The sequence below is a fragment of the Manacus vitellinus genome, unplaced genomic scaffold (assembly GCF_001715985.3).
Source record: "Manacus vitellinus isolate BGI_N305 unplaced genomic scaffold, ASM171598v3 scaffold_19_pilon, whole genome shotgun sequence".
NCBI classification, from domain to species: domain Eukaryota; kingdom Metazoa; phylum Chordata; class Aves; order Passeriformes; family Pipridae; genus Manacus; species Manacus vitellinus.
In genome coordinates, this window is record NW_021939395.1 from 115,129 (window position 1) to 136,048 (window position 20,920).

At 43.3% G+C, this 20,920-nt stretch overlaps 1 protein-coding gene across 1 annotated transcript; it reads left to right on the forward strand.

Moving 5' to 3' along the window:
* The first annotated feature begins 273 nt into the window (after window positions 1-273).
* MSN (moesin) lies at window positions 274-20,228 on the forward strand. The gene is made up of 12 exons (XM_008934908.3): window positions 274-374; window positions 9,636-9,731; window positions 10,257-10,531; window positions 10,981-11,064; window positions 11,418-11,564; window positions 12,039-12,135; window positions 13,217-13,380; window positions 13,813-13,943; window positions 14,598-14,758; window positions 15,258-15,350; window positions 15,765-15,998; window positions 17,007-20,228. The coding sequence occupies exons 1-12, from the start codon at window positions 312-314 to the stop codon at window positions 17,169-17,171; spliced, it is 1,710 nt and encodes a 569-aa protein (XP_008933156.3). The 5' UTR covers window positions 274-311; the 3' UTR covers window positions 17,172-20,228.
* Window positions 20,229-20,920: the final 692 nt, after the last annotated feature.

Below are 20,920 nucleotides of genomic sequence, written 5' to 3' on the forward strand. Positions count from 1 at the left end.
TTTTGTGAAAGATCAGAAAGACTTCATAGGCTCTAAATAGCTCTCGTGTGTGTCAGCACATGTGGATATTTGTCGGGACAGAGAGGATAAACACACTGCAAAACAGGAAAGTTATATTCTATAGGAAAACTGGCAGCACCATGCTGGTAGAAGAGAAGACTGTGATTGCTGGCAGTGAAGTTCCTAGAGGCTTGAGAGCTGGTCGCTGACCTTATGCAGATGCTGGGTTTCATTACTGGGTAGCATCACTTAGAGCATGTGTTGTAGTGATGCATTTCTCTGTCTTCCAGATCAGTGTGCGTGTTACCACCATGGATGCTGAGCTGGAGTTTGCCATCCAGCCCAACACTACAGGGAAGCAACTCTTCGATCAGGTAAGCAATGAGGCTGCAGAAGATATAAAGTTGATATAGATACAGTAATTCAATTGAAGCAACAACAAACAGTTTCTAAAGGACTTCAAAGATTGTGTGTCACTATATAGAATAACTTCAAGAGAACTCAGCATAGTAAGAAATGACATTTTTTTCCCAAAACTGCTACATTTTTTAATCTCCAAGAACATATTAGGAGCTATTCTTACTTCTAGTGAACTGAATTAGTGCCATGGTTCACAATAATAGCAACTGGAAAGCAGCATATATCTGCAGTCTTAACTAGTAAGAAAAGTCTTATGGAGGACCTAATAAGCTATTTTTATTTGACTTACTTGCAAGCATTGTGTAACTGATTCCAGAAAATAGTTGGTCTCTAGAACAGGAGAGGGTTAGCTGGGTTTCAAATGCTGCTGCAATTCAAGTGCAGGTAAAGTGATATTCTGTACTCCATCAGGCCCTGGGGAATCTTAAGCGCGGTGATGTACCTTATTGCGATGGGCTGTCTGCATAGGGTGCTTCAACCTTCCCCTGCATTCCCTGCCTAGGCAGATTTCCTCCTGCTTTGGCCAAAAAGAAGCAGAGAGGCATGTGCAGCCCAAAATTGGAGCAGCAGAACAGAGACATTATCAGTTGCAGCGGGTGAAACTTTGACAGGCTCCACTGTGTTTCTCTGCTGTACTTCTAAAGGCTGTGAATTTGCTCCTTGGAGAAAAAGTCTGAACAGTAAGTTCATAGCTTAAAGAAACGTAAAATGAATCTTGGACTACTGACAAGGTGAGGGAACTGCCAGACCAAATATGTTAGATGTGGGTGTGGTTCAGTAGTGCTAAGTGTCTGCAGCCTGCTCTACGTAGAACCTGTCATAAGGAAGATAGAAGATTAAGGACTGATCCACCCGTAGAAGTCAGTTATTTCATTTAGGGCCAGCAAACATAATTTAAAATTTTTTTTTTTTTTTTTTTTTAGATCTTTAACCACAAACTGCTACTTTCTCTTGTACTCAGCTGGATGATTCAACACTATTGCTCTTTGTAGCCCAGCCCTGAAATGGAGGGAATGGAGTAAGATCCTAGACTTGACTAAAAGAGCATCCTTTCATAATGGGAAAAGTAGAAGGGCTTTCAAGAAAGTTCTGAATTGCAGTGTGACTCTCAGCTATCTGTGTGTTAGTATGTAGTAGCTCCTGCATATTTTAGCCCTGTGTGGTCTCAAATCGGACAGGTTTTGATTGATGGAAGTGAGAGCTGAGTTGTGTCCAAAATTCGTGTGTGTGACATGGAATTCTGCCCCAGTTAGTTCATGAGTGTGTTTGCCAGTGAAGCTGAGGTGACATATCCCCCAAGTTCATAAAAAAACTTTTTTTTAAGGGGATGTTCTTCATGTGGATGCATCCCATGATTATTTTTCAGTATCTGGCTTCTGATATATCCAAGCAAAGCACGAGATGCTAAGAAATGATACTACTGAAGTCAGTAACATTTTTAATCTGCACATGTTTTCAGTCAGTTCTATGTCATCTGTGGCTCCTGCTGCAAACTGACATTGTGGTGGCAGACTTGGGCTTCATCAGCTTCTCTCTGAGAAGCATCCAATCATGTTTCCAGTATGGCAGCTCTTCATGTCTTAATAATTGATTTCACTCCTTTGTGTCATACTCTCAGACAGCTGCCCTTTCTCCTCCTTGCAGTGTGTTTTACGCAGCACCTGTCTAAACAGAAGTTTTGCTTTGCTTTTTCCATAGTAAACACTTTGCCGAGGGAGAAAACGAATGATGTTGCAGAACTGAATTTTTAAGTTGCTAATATAAGTGAGGCAGTGTTTACTTCAGTTAAATTGGGTTGTAGGTGGAACTGGAAGAGGAAATACAATGGGGAAAAAAAGCGTTTGAAGCTAGTTTTAAATATTTGCTATTTCTAAAAGGTCTCGTTGATACCATCTCTTTATATTGTCCATGTATTATATTTGCTGGAATGGGAACTAAACTGTTTTCTACTGCCTGTAACAGATTTCCCTGTGGACATAGTGGTGTTTGTTCCTGATAAAGCTGATACTGAAATGAATGTCCTAGAGCTTCACTAGTGGCAGATATCCAGGCTTTGACTAAATGATTAGTCACAACAGCAGTAGGGGCTGGTAGTGTGGTACTACCATAGTGGTGGTAGGAAGACTAGCCCTCTGCCAGGGCTTGAACTGTGTGAACAGTATGGTAGGGAGTTCGCAGTAGATGTGGGGATGTCCAAAGTCTTCCATCTCTAGCATGAATTAGGAGTTTTGAGGGCTATTGCTATGTGAGTGGTCCAGGAACCTAATCCCAACCTCTGTTGCTGCCCTGCAATCTAATCATCGGTCTCTTAAGAGAAATAATTGCAAATGAGGTAGCCGTTCAGCTCCTGACACAATGGAAAACATTTCATCTGGTCTCTGAATGCAGATGCACAACAGACTGTCATCTGTCTTATCCCCCCGCCCCATGGAAAATTCAAAGCTTTTCTTTTGCAAAAGGGACTTTACACATAAAGGAAAATGAGTACTTGTTGTATATGGACCTGCTCAAACAGATTGATCTTTGCATAAAAAACTAACTGAATACCAAACCAAAACATGAGAGCCTCTGGTGAGCTGACAGTAAATACTAAACTTGCTGCCTTTAGGATAGGGATAAAGCTTTGAATATATTTTCAGTTATCATATATCCAGTGTGTTTCATATGGCTGAGCTGTCTGTCTGTATTGGTTCCTGTGAAGGGACAGTCCAGTGCTGGGGACAGTCCCTGCTGATACTGTGAACAGGGACTAAACAGTGAGAGCTCTCTGCTCATCTGTTCCCTCTGCCTCAGTTTCTATCCTTGGGTGATCTGGGATCCCATGATGAGGTATGTAAGAACAAAGTTATGTCTGTTTGTTTTCTAGCTCCCTTAGACTATGTCATGCTCCTGGACATGATAATCTAGTATTTTCTCCATGATACTGGTTCTGAAAAAGGAGCTGCTTTCATCAATGATCTTTCGAGGGAAGAGAGAGTTCCTGTTCGAAGCAACCTAATGGTTTTGCTGTTGCAGCACACTGAGCTTCTGGTGTGAACCCTGACTTTTGATTCTTTTACAGAAAAAATGTAAGATATCCAGCATGTTTTTGCCCTGGGGTACCCTTTCACTTTGAGCTGTCTGTTCTGAATTAAGTAAGAAAGAAGCTGCTAAGCATTACCAAGCTTTCTAGCTGCACGGCTACCCTGGTATAATCCACTGACTCTGTTCAGTAACATTTAGGCAGTATTTGTTTCCACCTTTTGTGTATAAAGGTAGATGAATATATTCATTATGCCATAATTCTGACCCACTCCGAATAGGATTCAGAAGACTTTTGGAAAGTTTGTAGCTAGGTATTAGCTCAATGAGGAGGAACAGTTTGAGTTTAAAGTTCCATAGTAATAATAGGTGAATGGGCTTGAGGTAGAAATGTTCTTGTCTTCTTCTTTCCAACTTGGCTCAATTCCAAAGTGAATTTTTGTAGTGATAGAACAATTCAGATGCTTCCCTGCTTTGTAGGAAGTAGTTTCTGCCCAAGAGTGGCTGGCTGTAGCAATACCACTGAGCTGATATACATACTGTGCAGTAACATCATGATTTATACTAGAGCTCTTCCTATTTCCTAGGCTTGTAACTGTACAGCTTTAGCTCAAATACCTTAGGCTTGTGTGCATGGACAAAACCTGGATTAATTGAGACAGGAGGTTTGTACTGTCTGTCTTTTACAGCTTTGCTTATGTACCTCTTAACACCAGCTGCTGAACTCCAGTGCTTACCGACTCACTAGCAAGAACAGTAACTTTGCTCCCATTCCTCAGCTGCCAGTGATGGACTAAAAGAAGAGCTCAAGGATGGGGTATGCCTCATTACTTCCCAGGTACCTTGAAATACTGCTTTCCTGGGGATGTAGAGCACAGGCACTGCAACAGTGATAGCTACTTGTTTTCCTCCTTTGACCCTCTTCTGTATCGGACTGAAGTGCAGCTAGTCTGGAGACTAGCCTGTAAACTAAAGCAGTGCTTTGTGTTATATGTGTCCTACACATGAGAGATTAACCTCTTCTCTGGTGGAACTTCTTAGTTACTTATTGCTGTGGATGGCTTTGAAGTTGTGTTCCTCCAATCTTTTTCCTCTTAGACATCCTTTTTTTTGGAGTAAATTGCTTCTAGCTTGAATCAGTGAGATTTTGGCGTTGTGGGGCGGGGGGGTTGGGGGCTTACCTGTACCTTGGGCAAGGAGAGATGTGACTAATTTGCTTGCCCAAGTGTTGCACATCCGGCTGGCACACCTTCATGGAAATGCCCTGGCTTAGTAGCTGCTGCAGCTGACAGACTACTCAGCAGACACAGAGTAGTGCACACTAGTCACAGAATCCTCAATTGCTTTGACTTCTGCGGTATGAAAACACACTGCCTGTTTCCCCCATGTGCTGCATGAGGCAGCTTCTCAAATGCTTTGTTTGGGGTCACTTCTGACCTTGAAACCTGTTGGTGCCTTGTTCTTTCATTCCCTTCAGAGCCCCTTGTTCCTTCCAGGCTCTGGTGGAGGACTTTTGTCTGTCTGCTGTGCTAGGTCTGTTGGGTTGTGAATGTAGTCAGTGGATGGGAATCTCTACCTATTTGATAGGCCCTATATCAGGATCTTCTTAATGAGTTGTGGTTACTCAGCTGTTCAGTCAGTACTTCTTTCCCCAACCTTAGATGAACTCTGTTTCTCTAGCTTCAGAACAGATGTGCTTCTCAGTGATGTGCTTAGAGCTCTCTGAGTCTATAGCTTACCATGTAAACTTCAGTCCTTCCAGTGGTAGCTGTTGGACATAGCAAAGTGCATGAGATGTTGGCTTCAGCATGCTACTCCAGAACAAGCCTCTAGAGTAACCAGTGGCATCCAATCTCCTTCAGGGTGATCTTTGTCCAATTAAGAGCCATGAAACCAAGTCTCCGGTTAAGGAAAATGTGCTGTGAGAAAAACTTTAACATCTGTCACTTCAAACCTTAAAAGCATGTGGTTAACCTTCCTAAGAGGCTTTTCATCATTTTTCAAGTTTCTGGGGTCAAAACTAAGCTTGTAATAGAAAAGCATGCTCAGGTATGGGTTAAAATTGTGACAATAAGCATCTCTCTGCACACTTCAAACCTGGTCACTGATGCTGTATTTTATGTTCTGCATCGAGTCTTATATGTAGTGGAGTGTGTGGGTGTCACGGTGTGGGGTTTTTCTTTTTTTGTTTGTTTGTGTTTTTTTTTTTAATTATTTTTTTTTTTTTTTTTTTTTTTTTTAGTTTTTGATTTGTAAGGATCTTTCAGATTTCACAAAGAGCCAGATCCCTTAAGATTCTGAGTTCATGTGCCCTGGCCTGGCTTGCCTTGCATTGCTTTTCTGACTGCATGGCCATTGAGGTAGTTGTGCAGCTAGAAAGCTTGGTAATGCTTAGCAGTTTCCTTGCTTAACTCATCTGCTGCAGTGAGTTTAGTGGTTTTGTAGACTACCAATTTGTCAGACTCTGCTTTGATGGCTGCTAAAGCTTACAGCACAGGCTGACTAAATCCCCCTCGACTTTTGGTTAACTCCAGCTGAGTTGAGCTGTGTTTGGAATAAAGGTGGTTGGTGTGTCATGGCCTGCAAACTAAGCTTTGTGGGGAGGGAGACTGTAGAGAAGCCTTTAACCTTGGAAAGGTCCTACCTGGTTGTGTTTAAACACACAGGAAATGTGTTCATCTTGCTCCAGTAGATGAAAGTGCTGAACAAAAAACTCGCTAAAGGAGTTTCATGGTAAAAAGCACCAAGTCTTGGGACAGTGGCCAGTTCCTCCAGCAAACCCCAGAACTCCTGTTCCTGTAACGAAGGCTTGTGGTGAGTGGTATGAAAATGTGTCTCAAATTTCACAGGAATATGTGGAAACACTGACTTTCAGAAAAGCAGTAGTCCAACCAAAAATGGACTGCTTGTTGCTAAGGAGATCAATGGCAAACTGTAGTAAGTTCAAAAACTCAAAGATCCTGTTGTTTAGCACTCTGGCATTTTAGCACTTTGAAAGAGAAAGTTAGAAGTACATTCGTCAACTGAATGGAAAGAGGACAGTTAAATATTTGTGTCTGTAGATGAATGTTGCATGTTACGTTCAGGTACCTGGAAGACCATGTTCAAAGTTAGTTTTGACTATGGCATATGAAACTGCAGGTGTGGCACCAGTTCAGGGCTCCTCCAGCAATAAGGTTTGCTGGCAGTTTTCTCTGAGAAGTACTTGGCATGTCTGTCATAGAAAGGGAGAGAGACCTACCTCATCTTGAACTAGGACAGCATTCAAGACACCTATGCTGTGGTATAGCCTGAGGTGATTTGCCCTCTGGTGCAGGAACTTGGTCTGAGTGGAATGTCTTCTCCCCTGCTTCTGTGCTTTGGTCTTACCCATGTGTGGATAGTACTTTCATGCAGGATCCACACTTCTTTCCCAGTGTGGTAGTGTCTTTCCTGGGCTGAGAATGACAGCAATCATTATCATGCTAAAATCTGCGTTTAAGAGGCTGTGTATGGCTTCATCTTCTGCTATGGAGCAGCACCCAATGGCAAGAACATAGTTTGGGGGTGGTGAGTGAGTGCTGAGGGGAAGGACAGGAGTTGTCATGCAGACCTGGAAAACATGGAGTAAGGACAAGTGAGAGAAAAGGTTACCTGAAATACCTTGTGTTTCTTCTGTGAACATAAGTAAAAAAGAAAACCCTACTGGTGTGCTCTTAGACTGAAGAAGGTGAAGTGAGTCACCAGAAATGCACCTTTTTCCCTATGGCAGTATTGCTTAGTAAGTAGAATTTTAAGCTAAAGGTACTACTCGATGAAGACTTTTATTGTAGCTGGTCAAGGTACTGTGGGACAGCTGGATTTTGAGACTGCATGCAATCTGTTGCTAATTGTAGGCCAAGCCTTATCCTACAGGCTAAATAAGACCCAGGGACTGACTTAATGCTCCCCCTGGTATGAAGGAAAGATGTTGCTCTCCAGATGAGAGTGTAGACTTTAGGTATTTAAGTATTGTGGTCTGTGTTAAACAGTACTCTCTATTCTCCCGTCCTGTGTGCCAGCTCTTCTTCAGCCTCAGCCACTGCCAGTAGCTGAATGCTGTACACCCCCAGACATAATTATGCTGCTAACTGCCAGCCAGACTCCTTGCAGCTGTAGAAAGCTGTTTCTTCATGTTTTTGCTCTTGCTAAATGGACTAAATAACCTACTAAAGCTGAGGAGGGAGGAGGGAGGAGGACTGTCCTCCCTGCCTTGGTTCAGAGGCAGCTTGGGAGTGCGATGTTGTGTGCTGTGCTGTCTCCCCTCTTCTCTGCCCAGCTCATTGTTGTCTCTGCTATTGCTGTGCAGGCTTCTGCTGTGGAATAAAAGTCCTTTTGTGTGGGGCCGCAGTGTGGTGCCTTTCAGCTCCTTGCTGGCAATCCAGCCTGTTGAATTCCCAGGCATAAGCTGCTGGCAAGTGGAAGGGAGGAAAGCAGACATATGCAGTGGAGCGAGAAACTTCCATCTCATTCATATTAATGCTGCCAAGAACAGAGCTATCCTTGGGCTCTAGGACAGTCTTTCTTCCCCTCCTTGTACCACCTGCTTTCAATGTACACAGCAAATTCTGATTCTTCTCCAAAAGCCTCCTTAGCTGTGTGCATCCTGCTGTGCAATATGCATGAGCAAAGGTTTATATGCCCCACATTCCCTTGGGTCTGCAGGGGCTCTAGCCCAGCTCTCAAGTTCATGTTCAAGCAAGGACAGGCTGAAAAATTTCAGGGACCCCAGTGGGATGATGTACATAGACTACAAGACCTCGTGTAGGTTTTGTCTCTGTGTGAGCTACTAATGGTACGCCTCTGCTGAAAACTGCACGTGGTTTTCAGGCCTGAAGGGAACAAAGGCCCCAGTACTGCTTTTGGAAGACCAGAAGAAATGTCTGATCCAAGCTCTAAACAATCTAACTAGTGATGTGTTTGCGGGGAACCTACGTCCTTGATGTTGTATCTTGCCAAAGCTAGAGATCACGTCAGAAGGGAACAGAGTGCATCCTTAGGATTCAAGAAGGAAGTAATTTAAAAGGAAGTAGGCATTTAGGGAGAATCACAAAACATGGGTTAGGGCAATACAAAATTATATCAACTGACCTGGCAGCTGGTTTTCACAGGGCAAGGCTCATTCCCTGCCTGTAGCTGTTAGCCCTTTTGAAAGGGGGAAGCTCTGAGCAAGCCTGAGTTGGATGGTGCGTAAAAACAGCTGACAGTGTCATACTTTAGGAACCATGCTGACCTAAAGAGAGTTGTCTTCTCCCTTCTCCTTCCTTATCCAGTAATGGAGGTGACGAGTAAGTGTCTGGTTTGCTGGTTTGTGAACAACCCCTGGGTCTTCTGGAGGGATGTGGGGGAACTTCATTGTGTAGACTTGCTGCACCCTGTGGCACATCCCAGGCTTGCCAGGGCACAGAGGGTGGCCTTATGCCAGCGAACAGGCTTTGCAGAGAAACTTCTCTCTCCTTTTTACTGACAGTGGCACTGTACTGCAGTTGTCTTGCCCCACCACGAGGCCCTTGTCTCTTGTTACAGTACGTCTGTAAAGCCTTCTTAACTCTTATTTACATAGCACAGCTGGTGTGCTAAGGAAGTAACTACAGAGAGAACTTACGCAGCAGTGTAGTTAATGTCTGTTGTGGCTCTTAGTCCCAGCACAAGAGGTAGCGTATCAATTTACCCACTGCAGTTCCTCTTAGTAGTGCCTCTCAGTAAGGAGCTGCATGAGGGGCCTGTCCACAACACTGTCGGTAGAGTAGAATACAAATCTTAGAGTAGCACAGCCTAGCAGGGCAATTCATGACTTGCCCAGGAATAGTACGTTTGCGTGATAAGTGAGGGGTGTACCTGAAAATGGAGCTGTGCTCCTGATTCCTGACAATTATTCAACCTGTCAGAGCTATTGCATTGTTTTTTGGCTATATATGTTGGCTTGCAAATAGCTGAAGAAAATAATGTCTGAGTTCTTGTTTATAAATAGCAACAAGCCTTAAAGAGCTGAGGGAGAGGGCAGAATATGGTACACTTGAGACCCCTCAGATGCCCAGTCACCTCTATGTACACTGCAGCAGGGGAGGCAGAAGGCCAGGGCACTGGCTGTCTTTGTCTGAACTTACCTCTAACACGTCCTCAGCCATTGGTGAGATCAGTCTGACTGGGGCTCTTGCTAATTGTCTTTTTTCCAGGTTGTCAAGACAATTGGTCTGCGAGAGGTCTGGTTTTTTGGACTTCAGTATCAAGACACCAAGGGCTTCTCAACATGGCTGAAATTGAACAAAAAGGTATGTTTGCTCCAAGCTTTCACTTTTCCTTATTCACGTCTCTGGGAGTGCAGAGGCAAATTTAGTCTCTGTGCTTCTGTCAGGGTTCTGTTCTTGCCTATCTGTGCACCTGAAGTACTGTGAGACTAGTGAATTGGTGTTGTGGTGTCCACATACCCCCTTCCCAAGGTGTACAGAGTCATGGTGCTTGACCTGGTCTTCCTGCATATGTTTGTTATCTGGCCAGATCTGTTATCCTTTCTGGTGACATGTGGATGTGGTGCTCACTGTGAGCATCTTAGTTGGAGAGAAACCTGGAAAGTAACTTACCTAACACTGATCACAACTACTGGCCTGTTGTAATTCCTGTGGGGAGAAGTGATAAGGTTTTTAGCAGTAAGTAATTGAAAATCCTTACTTTTCTGCCCACTCACTACTTCATTGGAAAGGAGAAATTTTTTTCTAGTGCATGCTTGTGTTCTTGTTTGTAAACCTGCTCCCCTTCACTTGGTATACAGGCTATAAAATCTGCTAACTCTGTTCCAGGTAACAGCGCAGGATGTACGCAAAGAAAGCCCCTTGCTTTTCAAATTCCGTGCTAAGTTCTACCCAGAAGATGTGGCAGAGGAGCTGATTCAGGACATCACACAGCGCCTTTTCTTCCTCCAAGTGAAGGAGGCAATTCTGAATGATGACATTTATTGTCCTCCAGAAACAGCTGTTCTTCTGGCTTCTTATGCCGTCCAGTCCAAATATGGAGACTTCAACAAAGAGGTGCACAAGTCTGGCTACCTTGCTAGTGACAAACTGCTCCCACAGAGGTAAGTGAACCTGAATAATCTTAGACCTTTTCTGTCTTAAAGGTTTTGGGTTTTTTTTTTTTTTTTTTGAAGTGTAGGAGGTGTTTTGATTTGATAAAATATAGCCTGGTGCCTTTTTGAGGACTTAGATTAGTATATATTTAATTAGGAGCTTTAATCTTAAACATCCTATTGCTACTCTGAAAATCTAACCAGAAGTAGTGAGAGAAGCTCCAAAACAAAAAAATATGCTACAAGGAGAAGCACAACTGAATAAAACGTACCATTTGTCAGAAGTCTTAATATTGACCATTGTGTCTCTATCTAGCCCTGTAATAAAACTGTATTTGCTGGAATTTCTTTGGGGGGGGCTGGGATGGAGTATTTAATGAAGCATTATTATAGAGTGATGTGACTGTGCATATATAAATGCAGTGCTTGGTCTTCAAAGTCCTATACACTTTTTCTAGGGTTTTGGAGCAGCACAAGCTTAACAAGGACCAGTGGGAGGAGAGGATCCAGGTGTGGCATGAGGAACATCGAGGAATGATTAGGTAACTGATGCAGTATGAAACTGCTGTATTGAAAGTAGTGTGAAATACGTTAGTGTGTAATGTATGAATGATGCAAAAATCTGTGGCTTGCTTCAGGCTGAGTTAGCATTCTTTTGGTTATTTTGCTCAGAATAACTAGGTTCATGTGCTTCTGCCCTTGCTGGTCCACATCAGCTGGCTGTTCTTAGTAAAGAAGACTGAGCTTGCAGAGTTTGTAATTATTTACTAGGGTGATGCTTAGAACCTTTGCCAGCTTGTTGCTTCTCTGTCCGTATAGGAAGATAGCACCTTCTTGCTCTAATGACTTATAGACTCTGATATAAGAATATCTGCTTTCTTTTTACATTCTGCAGAGAAGATGCTGTCTTGGAGTACTTGAAAATTGCACAGGATCTGGAAATGTATGGTGTGAACTACTTCAGCATTAAGAACAAGAAGGGCTCTGAACTGTGGCTAGGTGTAGATGCTCTTGGACTAAACATTTATGAGCAGAATGATAGGTAATAAACTCCCTCTCTTCATCATTGCATTCAGCTCCTTTCTAATATAAAGGCATTCAAAATTAATTTCTTCTGGAATTCAAGTCTTTAAGTAAACTCCACAATTTCTGTATTGTTCTTGGCTGTGCTTTTGACATTGACAGAATAATCCATAAAATATGCTGCTTTGGACCAACAAATACAAGAAACTGACAAATCTTATCAAACTAGTTTTACTTGTATTTCTAGTCTTCCTGCCATAGATGCATTCTCCAGTTCTGTTTTCCATTTAAAAACCAAAAAAAGCAGGGTTGAAAAACTGCTTCTTATATTTGTAGTTTGTCTGCATGACTAATTTTGTTTGCTGATTTCAGTTAACGTAAGAGCACTGAAATATGAGAGCAGATTTGGTAGAATTTTGAGGTTTATATTTTAAGTCGAGAATTTTGAATGACTTCAGGCTCACTTATTTCTTTTTACTTCCCATTTCTGCAGGCTAACACCGAAAATTGGATTCCCTTGGAGTGAGATCCGAAATATCTCATTCAATGACAAGAAATTTGTTATCAAGCCTATTGACAAGAAAGCACCAGTAAGAAGCAACATTCAAATTAAACTTTCAGCATTTTGGCTGAATGATCTCTATTTTGGTTTTCATCAATAGTGTCAATGCTGATGTAAGCAGGGAAATCTGATCAGGGCAGTATGCACAGAATGGGTATAGTGACAGTAATGTGATAGTTGTGACTTGTTTCTGGCTAGGAGGGTGGACATTTATTCAGTATAGGCTTAAACTGTTAAAAGTCAGTGGTAGGGAGAACCTCTTTGCTTAGGGTTTCTGATTCTTCTAGGGCTGTTCAGATTCTCTGATAATACAGTTAGGGATCTGAGGCACCTCTGTTAATGGTGAATGCTTCTGTTGCAGCCTGTTGCCTTTGGTAGTATGTGCGATGGTCTTTTGCAGGTTTGCACTTACTTGAAGCAGAAGCTTTAGGTCATTTTGTAGGGTATGGTGAGTTTCTTTTCCTTGCAAATTTATATTGAATGTAAAAGCTTTCATCTTGAAGGCCTAATAATTTCCTGTGCTAACCAATACCTTCTGCTCTCCGTGGTATTCTTGTTGCATAGCTGATTGGAAGCATTTCCCTGATGCCATTGCTCCTTTTTAACAGAATGAAGTTATTCATCCATTGGTCATAACGTTTAATACCTTTTCTGGCATAAGACAAGATGTTGTACTTGATGTGGCTGGCCAGGCATCGAATAACTAAGTTGGAAGAGAGGTGGGAGAAGCCGCAGTCTCAGTGTGCCTGGTGAACCAGCCCTGCTGGTGTTTGTAGTGGAACGGTGATGCTGTTGCTGTGTGCTTGGCACTAGGGGTGTGTCACAGTGAAACCCAGCACACTGGAATGACACGTTGGGTGCTTCTGCCCTGTGTACGTTTGTCAGTTTGAAATCCCTTCCTGAAAGAAAAGTGTCTAATTGGCACCACCAATTCTACAATTAGACAATAAGACAATTCTGCAATTAGACAATTATTCTTAGCAATTAGACATTGTTAGGAAAAGCTGGCTAGCAATTCTAGAAGGCTTGGGGTTTTGGAGCATATTGCATCCGCAGAGGATTCTTAGACTGAAAGAACAGATCTAATGCTGCCTTTTTCTTGTCCCAAGGACTTTGTATTCTATGCCCCTCGGTTACGGATTAACAAACGAATCTTGGCCCTTTGCATGGGGAACCATGAACTCTACATGCGCAGACGTAAACCAGACACCATTGAGGTGCAGCAGATGAAAGCACAGGCTCGGGAAGAGAAACATCAGAAACAGATGGAGAGGTTGGTAGAGTTCTGAGTAACCTGGACTTGATCAATCACTGCGCAAGTAGCATCATGTGCTAGATAAATGACTGGCAATGCCTTAATCTGCTTGAACCAAAAATAGAACAGATTGATTTCTGCTTCAGTAAATCTAATGAGTTGAAGGTAATGGCACTCATCACAAATGTGACTCATCATTACTTTCTTGGAGTTAAAGATTTGTCTGCCCATTTGATGGGACTAATACATATTTTGATATATGGAGATTTCCTTTGTAACACTGCTGTTATGAACTTACTGTTGAGATGAATGCCAACAGAGCTTTATATTTTTGCACAAACTCATCATCTGAGTACTGTAATGCACATCTCTTGTGTGCTCATGGTTTTACTAGGAAGTGCTCCAATCTAGGTGATAGTTTGAAATTACATTGTGACTTCCTCCCAATAGAGCCTTGCTGGAGAATGAGAAGAAGAAGAGGGAGTTGGCAGAAAAGGAGAAGGAGAAGATTGAACGTGAGAAGGAGGAGCTAATGGAGAGACTCAAGCAAATTGAGGAGCAAACCAAGAAAGCTCAGCAAGGTAATGTGAAATCTTCCAGTATTTCCTTAGATGCACAGTCTGAGTAAGAAGGGTTCAAATAGTAAAGCTATGAGCATCTCTGAACCGTGTGTCTCTCCAGTGCTGTTTGCTAACTGGTGTTAGGGCCCTGGTTTAGCCTCCTGAAGCTGAAGGTAAGCCCTCTGTATGCAGTTGCTGAGAAAGGATTTGCATTAAAGAAATAGATGGCAGCCAAGATGGCTCTCTTTGGTAGAGGGAGTACCTTGCTGTTGTTCCTGTGCAGGCTGGAAGCTTTATCCCAGGATATCTGTAGAGGAAGGAGTCAAAAAGTGTAGCAGGGATCACGCCAGACAGTACTGTGGTGATTACTGTCTAATTGCTTGGCCAGAGTTACTGTGGTGTTGCCCAAGTGAAATGCTTTTCCACCCTTAAGAATGTAATTTTGGGATGAGTGCTTCCACACAAATCAGTTGGGGTTGGAACAGGCCTGGCTCTTAGTCTTCCAGCTCCAGTTACAATGTGAAAGAGAGGAAAGGGGACAGTTGCTCGCATCTCTCCTTTACCTGTTCCTCTGAAGGAAAACTCTTGTCCAACAGGTAGGCATGAGGGCATTTTCCTCTTCTCCTGCCATCCTTTACTTGATCTGTCTTGCAATGTGCTCCTCTATTCTTTCAGAACTGGAAGAACAGACCCGCAGAGCTATGGAGCTGGAACAGGAGAGAAAACGAGCTCTGGAGGAAGCAGAGAAACTGGCTAAAGAACGCAGAGAAGCAGAAGAGGCAAAGGAGGCCCTATTGAAAGCATCCCATGATCAACAAAAGACCCAGGAACAGCTGGTAAGTCAGCGAGCTAAAAATCCAGTAGGGAAAAGAGTGAAAGGGGAGGCCTCCAAGCTCTTGACGCAAACCAGGCTATGAATATAGTGAGGAAGCACTGTATTCATAGGTTCTTTAATTTTTAGCCTCAAGCAGATGGTCATATGTGTAAATACAAGTGTATTTGTACAGTAGATTTGTAGTGCCTTTTGCCCCTTTTTTTTATGTGATGGTATGAGTGTAGAGCTTTCCCTGGTTTGGATTCAAAGAATTGACTTCTGCAACTCTGCTTGGAGGAGAAGGAAAAAATCCAACCCAACAACCAAGAAAACCCCAACCCATAATGAAATGCGAAAATTTTTTGGCTTCCTTTCCTCTTGCATCATGGCGATATTGGTGGAATTGAAGTTAACAGGAAGGCTTTCTTATTGGAAAAATATTAGATATAGTGGTTTGAACGAAATGCTTCATTTAGCAAGTACTTTGGGTTTTTTTCTCACTAAAAAACTTTCTTCTGCAGGCTGCTGAGATGGCAGAACTCACAGCTAGGATCACACAGCTGGAGCTGGCCAGGCAGAAGAAAGAGAGTGAGGCCCAGGAGTGGCAGCAGAAGGTAAAGCAGAGTCTGAGCAAATGGGAGTACTTTTTGTGGAATTGCTCTTCATTCTGGGTCGTGATCTAAACTACTACACTAGATTCCACACTACACTGAACATTTGCGTACTTGAGGCTGTTGTGAATCCCAGCTTTGGTTTTCTTGGTGGAATGGGTGACTTACTCTAACTCTATATAGCAATATTATGACTAATTAGGCCTGTAGCTCATTTTCTATTTATTGTAACCATTCTTTGAATCTCTGAAGCGTTACCCAGTGAAACTTTCGCAAATGATGATGGCTGAGTAGCTTTGGAACATACGCCTTCTGAGGTGCAAGGTTTCCTGTAACAACACTGAGTGATGCTTCTGTGAAAAATCTCAGGCACTCAGGAGTATACTGACTGACTCACTGTGGCATGCCCTACTGCAGGCACAGATGGTGCAGGAGGACCTAGAGAAGACCAAAGAGGAGTTGAAGACTGCCATGAGCACCCCTCATGTCACTGAACCCATGCACTCTGAGAATGAGCACGATGATGAGCAGGATGAGAACGCAGCAGAGGCCAGTGCTGAGTTGCGGTCAGAGGCCACCATCAAGGACCGCAGTGAGGAGGAGCGCACCACTGAAGCAGAGAAGAACGAGCGGGTCCAGAAACACTTGAAGGTAAAAAGTTGGCAGCAGAGAGTATGTGTGTCTGGGTGCTGCTTCTTTTTTTCTCACCACTAACAGCAGCTGGGAGGTATTACTGTTACTTAAAAAATGAAGGGAGAAGTGGGGAAGAGGGTCGTGATCTTGCCAGGATAGCTGCATAACTACTGAGTAGAGAGGCAGATCTTGTCTCCTGGCACTTGACTGCCATTTCACTGGAACTAGTGAAGTATTTTTGAAGCAGTGCCAACAAGCAGCATCTGTCAGGCATAGTGTGCTTTGTGTGAGCATTGCCAGCCGTCTGAAAGCTGTTCATAGCCTTGGCTGCAATGAATCAAAGAACTTGGTCTGGTTCCTATCAAGAAGCTGTCTCTAGCTCTTGTGTGGGTTGCATTGCAAAACCCTGGGAGTAGGACCCTAGAGCTCAGCATGGAGAGCGCAGTACTGCACCATCTTCTTGTAAGGAACTCCAATGTTCTGGTGTTGAATTCCAAGCATTTTGTTTGCTGCCTAACTTGCATCACGCTTTGCTTGTTCTGCATCTTGCTGTGGCGGTTACACAGACACTTTATCTTCTACAGCAAATTTCTTTTCTGGTAGAAAGCTAGTAATTTCTCAGATTCTGCAAGATGTTCCTGTTGTCTTTAGGGATCTCTCCACTTGACTGTTTTTCTAAAGTACATACATTGGAGACAATCTTTCTTACTGTACTCAGACAAAGATAAGTAGGGTGACATTGCCTGATGTTTTCTACCTTCAAATGTTAGGGAGAAATATTAACAGCTTGCACAAAATAACGGAACTGTTCAGGTTAGAGGGGCCTTCAAACGATCATCTAGTCCCACTTCCTTGCTTGAGCCAAGTCAACTAGAGCAGGTGACCCAGAACTGAATACATGTGGCTTGTCTGTTTCCCATCTCTGTTGGTAACTGAATCTTTAGGGGGATCAGATGAAAGCTGCTTGTCCAGCTTTGAGTCTCCGGCTTGTGTAACCTGTTGCTATCTGTGTCCCCTTCTCCTAAGGCTCTCTCCTCAGAGCTGGCAAATGCTCGAGATGAAACCAAGAAGACGGCAAATGACATGATCCATGCTGAGAACATGCGTCTGGGCCGAGACAAGTACAAGACCCTCCGTCAGATTCGTCAGGGTAACACCAAGCAGCGCATTGATGAGTTCGAGTCCATGTAAACTCTCCCCTGCACCTGCTGCCCTGCACTCTCTTCTCCTCTCTTTCCCATCCTCTCCCATCATTCGCTCATAATTGTGCTGTGCTGGAACCACTACAGAAGAGTGACCATGGTCTTATTTATCAAGTTTTGGGCAAATGCTGGAGTTAAGCAACAGAAGAAAGAATAGTATTTACATCTTCCTGGGGTGGCTTGGGAAAAAAACATGTATTGGAGCTAATCTGAAATTGTTTGGCTTGGGGTAGTCTCACTGTGTTGGGTTTGGTGTTGCTCACTGAGGTGGCTGTGTTGCTGTCCTCTCCCCTGGTGGGGGGAGGCCAGCAGATACTTGTGCTGCATTACGTACAGTCAAGAGCTGATAGTCTGACACTGCCTTCCTACTAACCTGCACAAGCTTTAGGATTAATCTTAGTAGTCAGGATCTGAATTTCTGACTTAATGCAGGGTCTGAATCATGTAGTTGAGAAGGGGAAACTGGAGGTTAGGAAGAATGGTTGTAGGTAAAATATGGACTTTCTTTCTAAAAGACCAAAGCTTTTGTCCTACAAATATAAGCAGACCAAACAGATTCTCTGGTGTTCCTGCTGGTATTACCTTTTGTTGCTTAATGATGGAATTTTGAATTTCCTAATTATGAGGAGGCCTTTGGAATATTTCCACTGACCCAGTGTGGTTTGGAGCCTCAAATTCGCTGCTTTTTGTCTCTGCTAAATGGCTTTGTTCACCATCATTTGTCTGACTTGAATGTTAACCAGTGAGGCAGAGATAGCTGAAGTACATAACCTTCCTTTTTGGTTTTGCCAATGAAAACCTGAAGTGGGAGGTAGAAATGTAAAAGACTAAAAATTCCTGTAGCAGTATTTTCCCTTGCTGAACCAATACCTTTCTAGTTATGTGAACATGATTTCAGGGTTTTCCATAAGAGGCCTTTTTAACACATAGTCATTGGTGCCTTATGACTGTGTATAGATCTACTGTAGCTCAGATGTCTTTAGTTTAAACTAGATGCAATCATAAAAAGTGATCAGCAGCTGGGGACCAAAAACTACTCTTGTATGTGGGTCATGTACAGGACTGCATCTGTCTTCCTGGCTTCAAGCAGCGTTTGAGGGGAGAGGATCCTGAGACACTTGCCGAATTGTTGCCTTAATCCTCACTAGCATTCTGCCAGATCTGTGGCTCAAGTGCTTCTCCTTCCCCAGAAGGGATGCTTTGCCCTTTTGTAGCTTTGAGAACAGAGGGCTCTGTCTCTTAGAAATGGGGCACAAGTGGTTGTGAGACTGGTCCTGAGAGCCACTTGTGCCAGTTATTATCATAACTATCATGTCTGACATCCAAGCTGTCCATCCTGTAGCTACCCGGAATCCTCCCTACTATTTATGGGGAGGAAATAGCCACGTGTGCTCAGGGCTGAATTGGATTTTTGCCTTGATCCTTGCTAAAAGCAACTGTTAACCTTCAGGAGAGGCCTCTAAAAATGGATTCCACCTAAAGCGAAGTCCTCCTTTGCTTTGCCTTGCTTGGATTAGCCTGTCCCTATAGGAAGTCACCAGGTTAGCCTGTGATTTATTTTCTTGCCTAGCATGATCCCAAATCTTGTGACTTGCTCAGTTTTGTGGATTCTCCCTTTTTATGATGTCACTGCTAATGGTGACAGAAGGGAAACATCTGAAAGCTGAAACATTTTCAGCTCCCTGCTGTATGGGAAAGGGTAAAGGGGGACTGTGCCAAAAAAGAAATGTTCATGATAGTGTTAACAAACTGCAGTATTTACCCAGGAATTCCTTGGGTTGCTGGAAACAACCTCACCAGTGCTGTATTTTATTTTTTGGAAGCAATGCAAGTCTGTGTGGTGATCCATACAAACACCAACTAACCTCTGTTGGAAGCAAGACGCTAAGCTATGCTCCTAAACATCCAAATGTGTCATGTGGGAGCTCCCTGCTCTCCCCTGGACACAGTATGCTTTTGGAGGGGCACATGGCATGGCAAGCTTTTTGTTGGCCGAGAACACATCCCTCAGTACTTTGAAAGTCCCAAATGAACAATTGCAGTTAAATTGTCAGACCTGATTGGTGTATTTCTGTTCTGAAGGTGATTGGCACTCACTCTGCGTGAGTCTCATTACTGGGGAACGGACAATTTTTACACTTCTGTTTTGGTGCTTAAAAGCTGGTTCTCAGCACTTCTGCTCTGTCCACGGTGACTATTGATGCATTTTGGGGGAGAAAAGCCTTTATTACATTTTAACAATTTCCTAACAAGCTGATGTATGGTGCCTGGAATATGTGTTCAAATAATAAACCAGTAAACCTTTTCTGCTTTGATGGGTCACACAACACTGCTGAGCTCATGTATTGTGATGTTGGCATGACTTCTGTTAATAGGGTTTTTTAAACGTTCTAATTCCACACGGTCCAATATAGGAATAGAACGGCTTGTGCCAGTGACTCCACCTAACTCTTTGTAGTTGTTTCAGCCCTGCCTTCTTCTTAACCAGTATTATATTCCAGTGGTATCTAATGATATTTGATTTCAATACTTCTAGCTATGCACAATTAGAAAATATTAGTCAAGGGATGGAGGATATGTTTATGGTCCTCCTTCCCGTGGAAATGTATACTGTATTGTAAAGAAATGATATTTTGCAAGAAAACTAATGTAAGAAGCTTTCAGTATTACAGTGAGATTTGTAGACACATTTTTTATTTGTTAGAATACAGTGAATAGTTCTTCTTCCTCTCCATGTTCCAGTTTAATTGGATATCTACTCCTTTTGGGGGTGGGGGGAGGGAAGTACTTTATCAAATGTTTGCCTGGCTTGTTTTTTCTTGTTTTATTTTTTGTTGCTGTAAATTATGTTGGAAGTTTTTGACCAATTTATTTCTGGATTATAATAAAACATCAATTCCTTAAGGTTGTGGAGTAATTCATGAGTCTATGTGCTTATCTGCAGAGAGAACCTTGATATTAAGGCATTTTTTTTTCCTGTTTGGAGGAGTTGTTAAAATCTATACCTTGTTCTTCCTGAAGTGCCAATAAAGTTCAGAGAAATTCAGCAGATTGTGTCTGGCTGGTTACTGAAGGCTTGTTTTGAGCCTAGTGCTGTGTCTCCCAGCTGAGCAGGTCTACCCTGTGGTGCTCAGAGATCAGCCTGGTAGCTCCCTCGCAAATAAGGAGCTTTTACGTGCACCCTGAAAAGCAACTGCTTGAATAACAGCTCTTTCACCCCCCAGTCCCTCCAAGCAGTCTGACTGGAGCCAGTGCTGGAGTTCACATTTCTTTGGGGAGACACTGAGTATAAATGTTCAACATCCAAATGGATGGGTTGGATGGAGGGGGAAGAGCTGCTGTTGGTGAGTGCCTGCTGTGCCAAATGTGCATCCACCACCAGGTCAGTGTGGAGAGGGTGGCTGGGCCTTGGTGCTGCTGCTTGCTCCAACACTGCGAGGTCTGTCGTGCCATCACCCCGGACTGGGCATTTCAGCACACTTTGCTTTGCAGCTGCCTTGCTGTGGCTGTCCCTCCCTGTGTTCCCACTGTCTCGGGGCAGGCTCTGGCAATGGCAGAGCAAGGCTGCTGCCACCGTTCTGCTGATGACCTGTGTGGGCTTTATTTGCAGATGCTTTCTTCGTGATTGTGAAGAGCAGCTTCACAGAACCTCTGCCTCACGGTTGCTGTACTGCAGGATAAGGTGGAGATTTCGTTGGAATGTGTTAATGCTCAGAGATCTGGTGCTGGGGGAGAAAC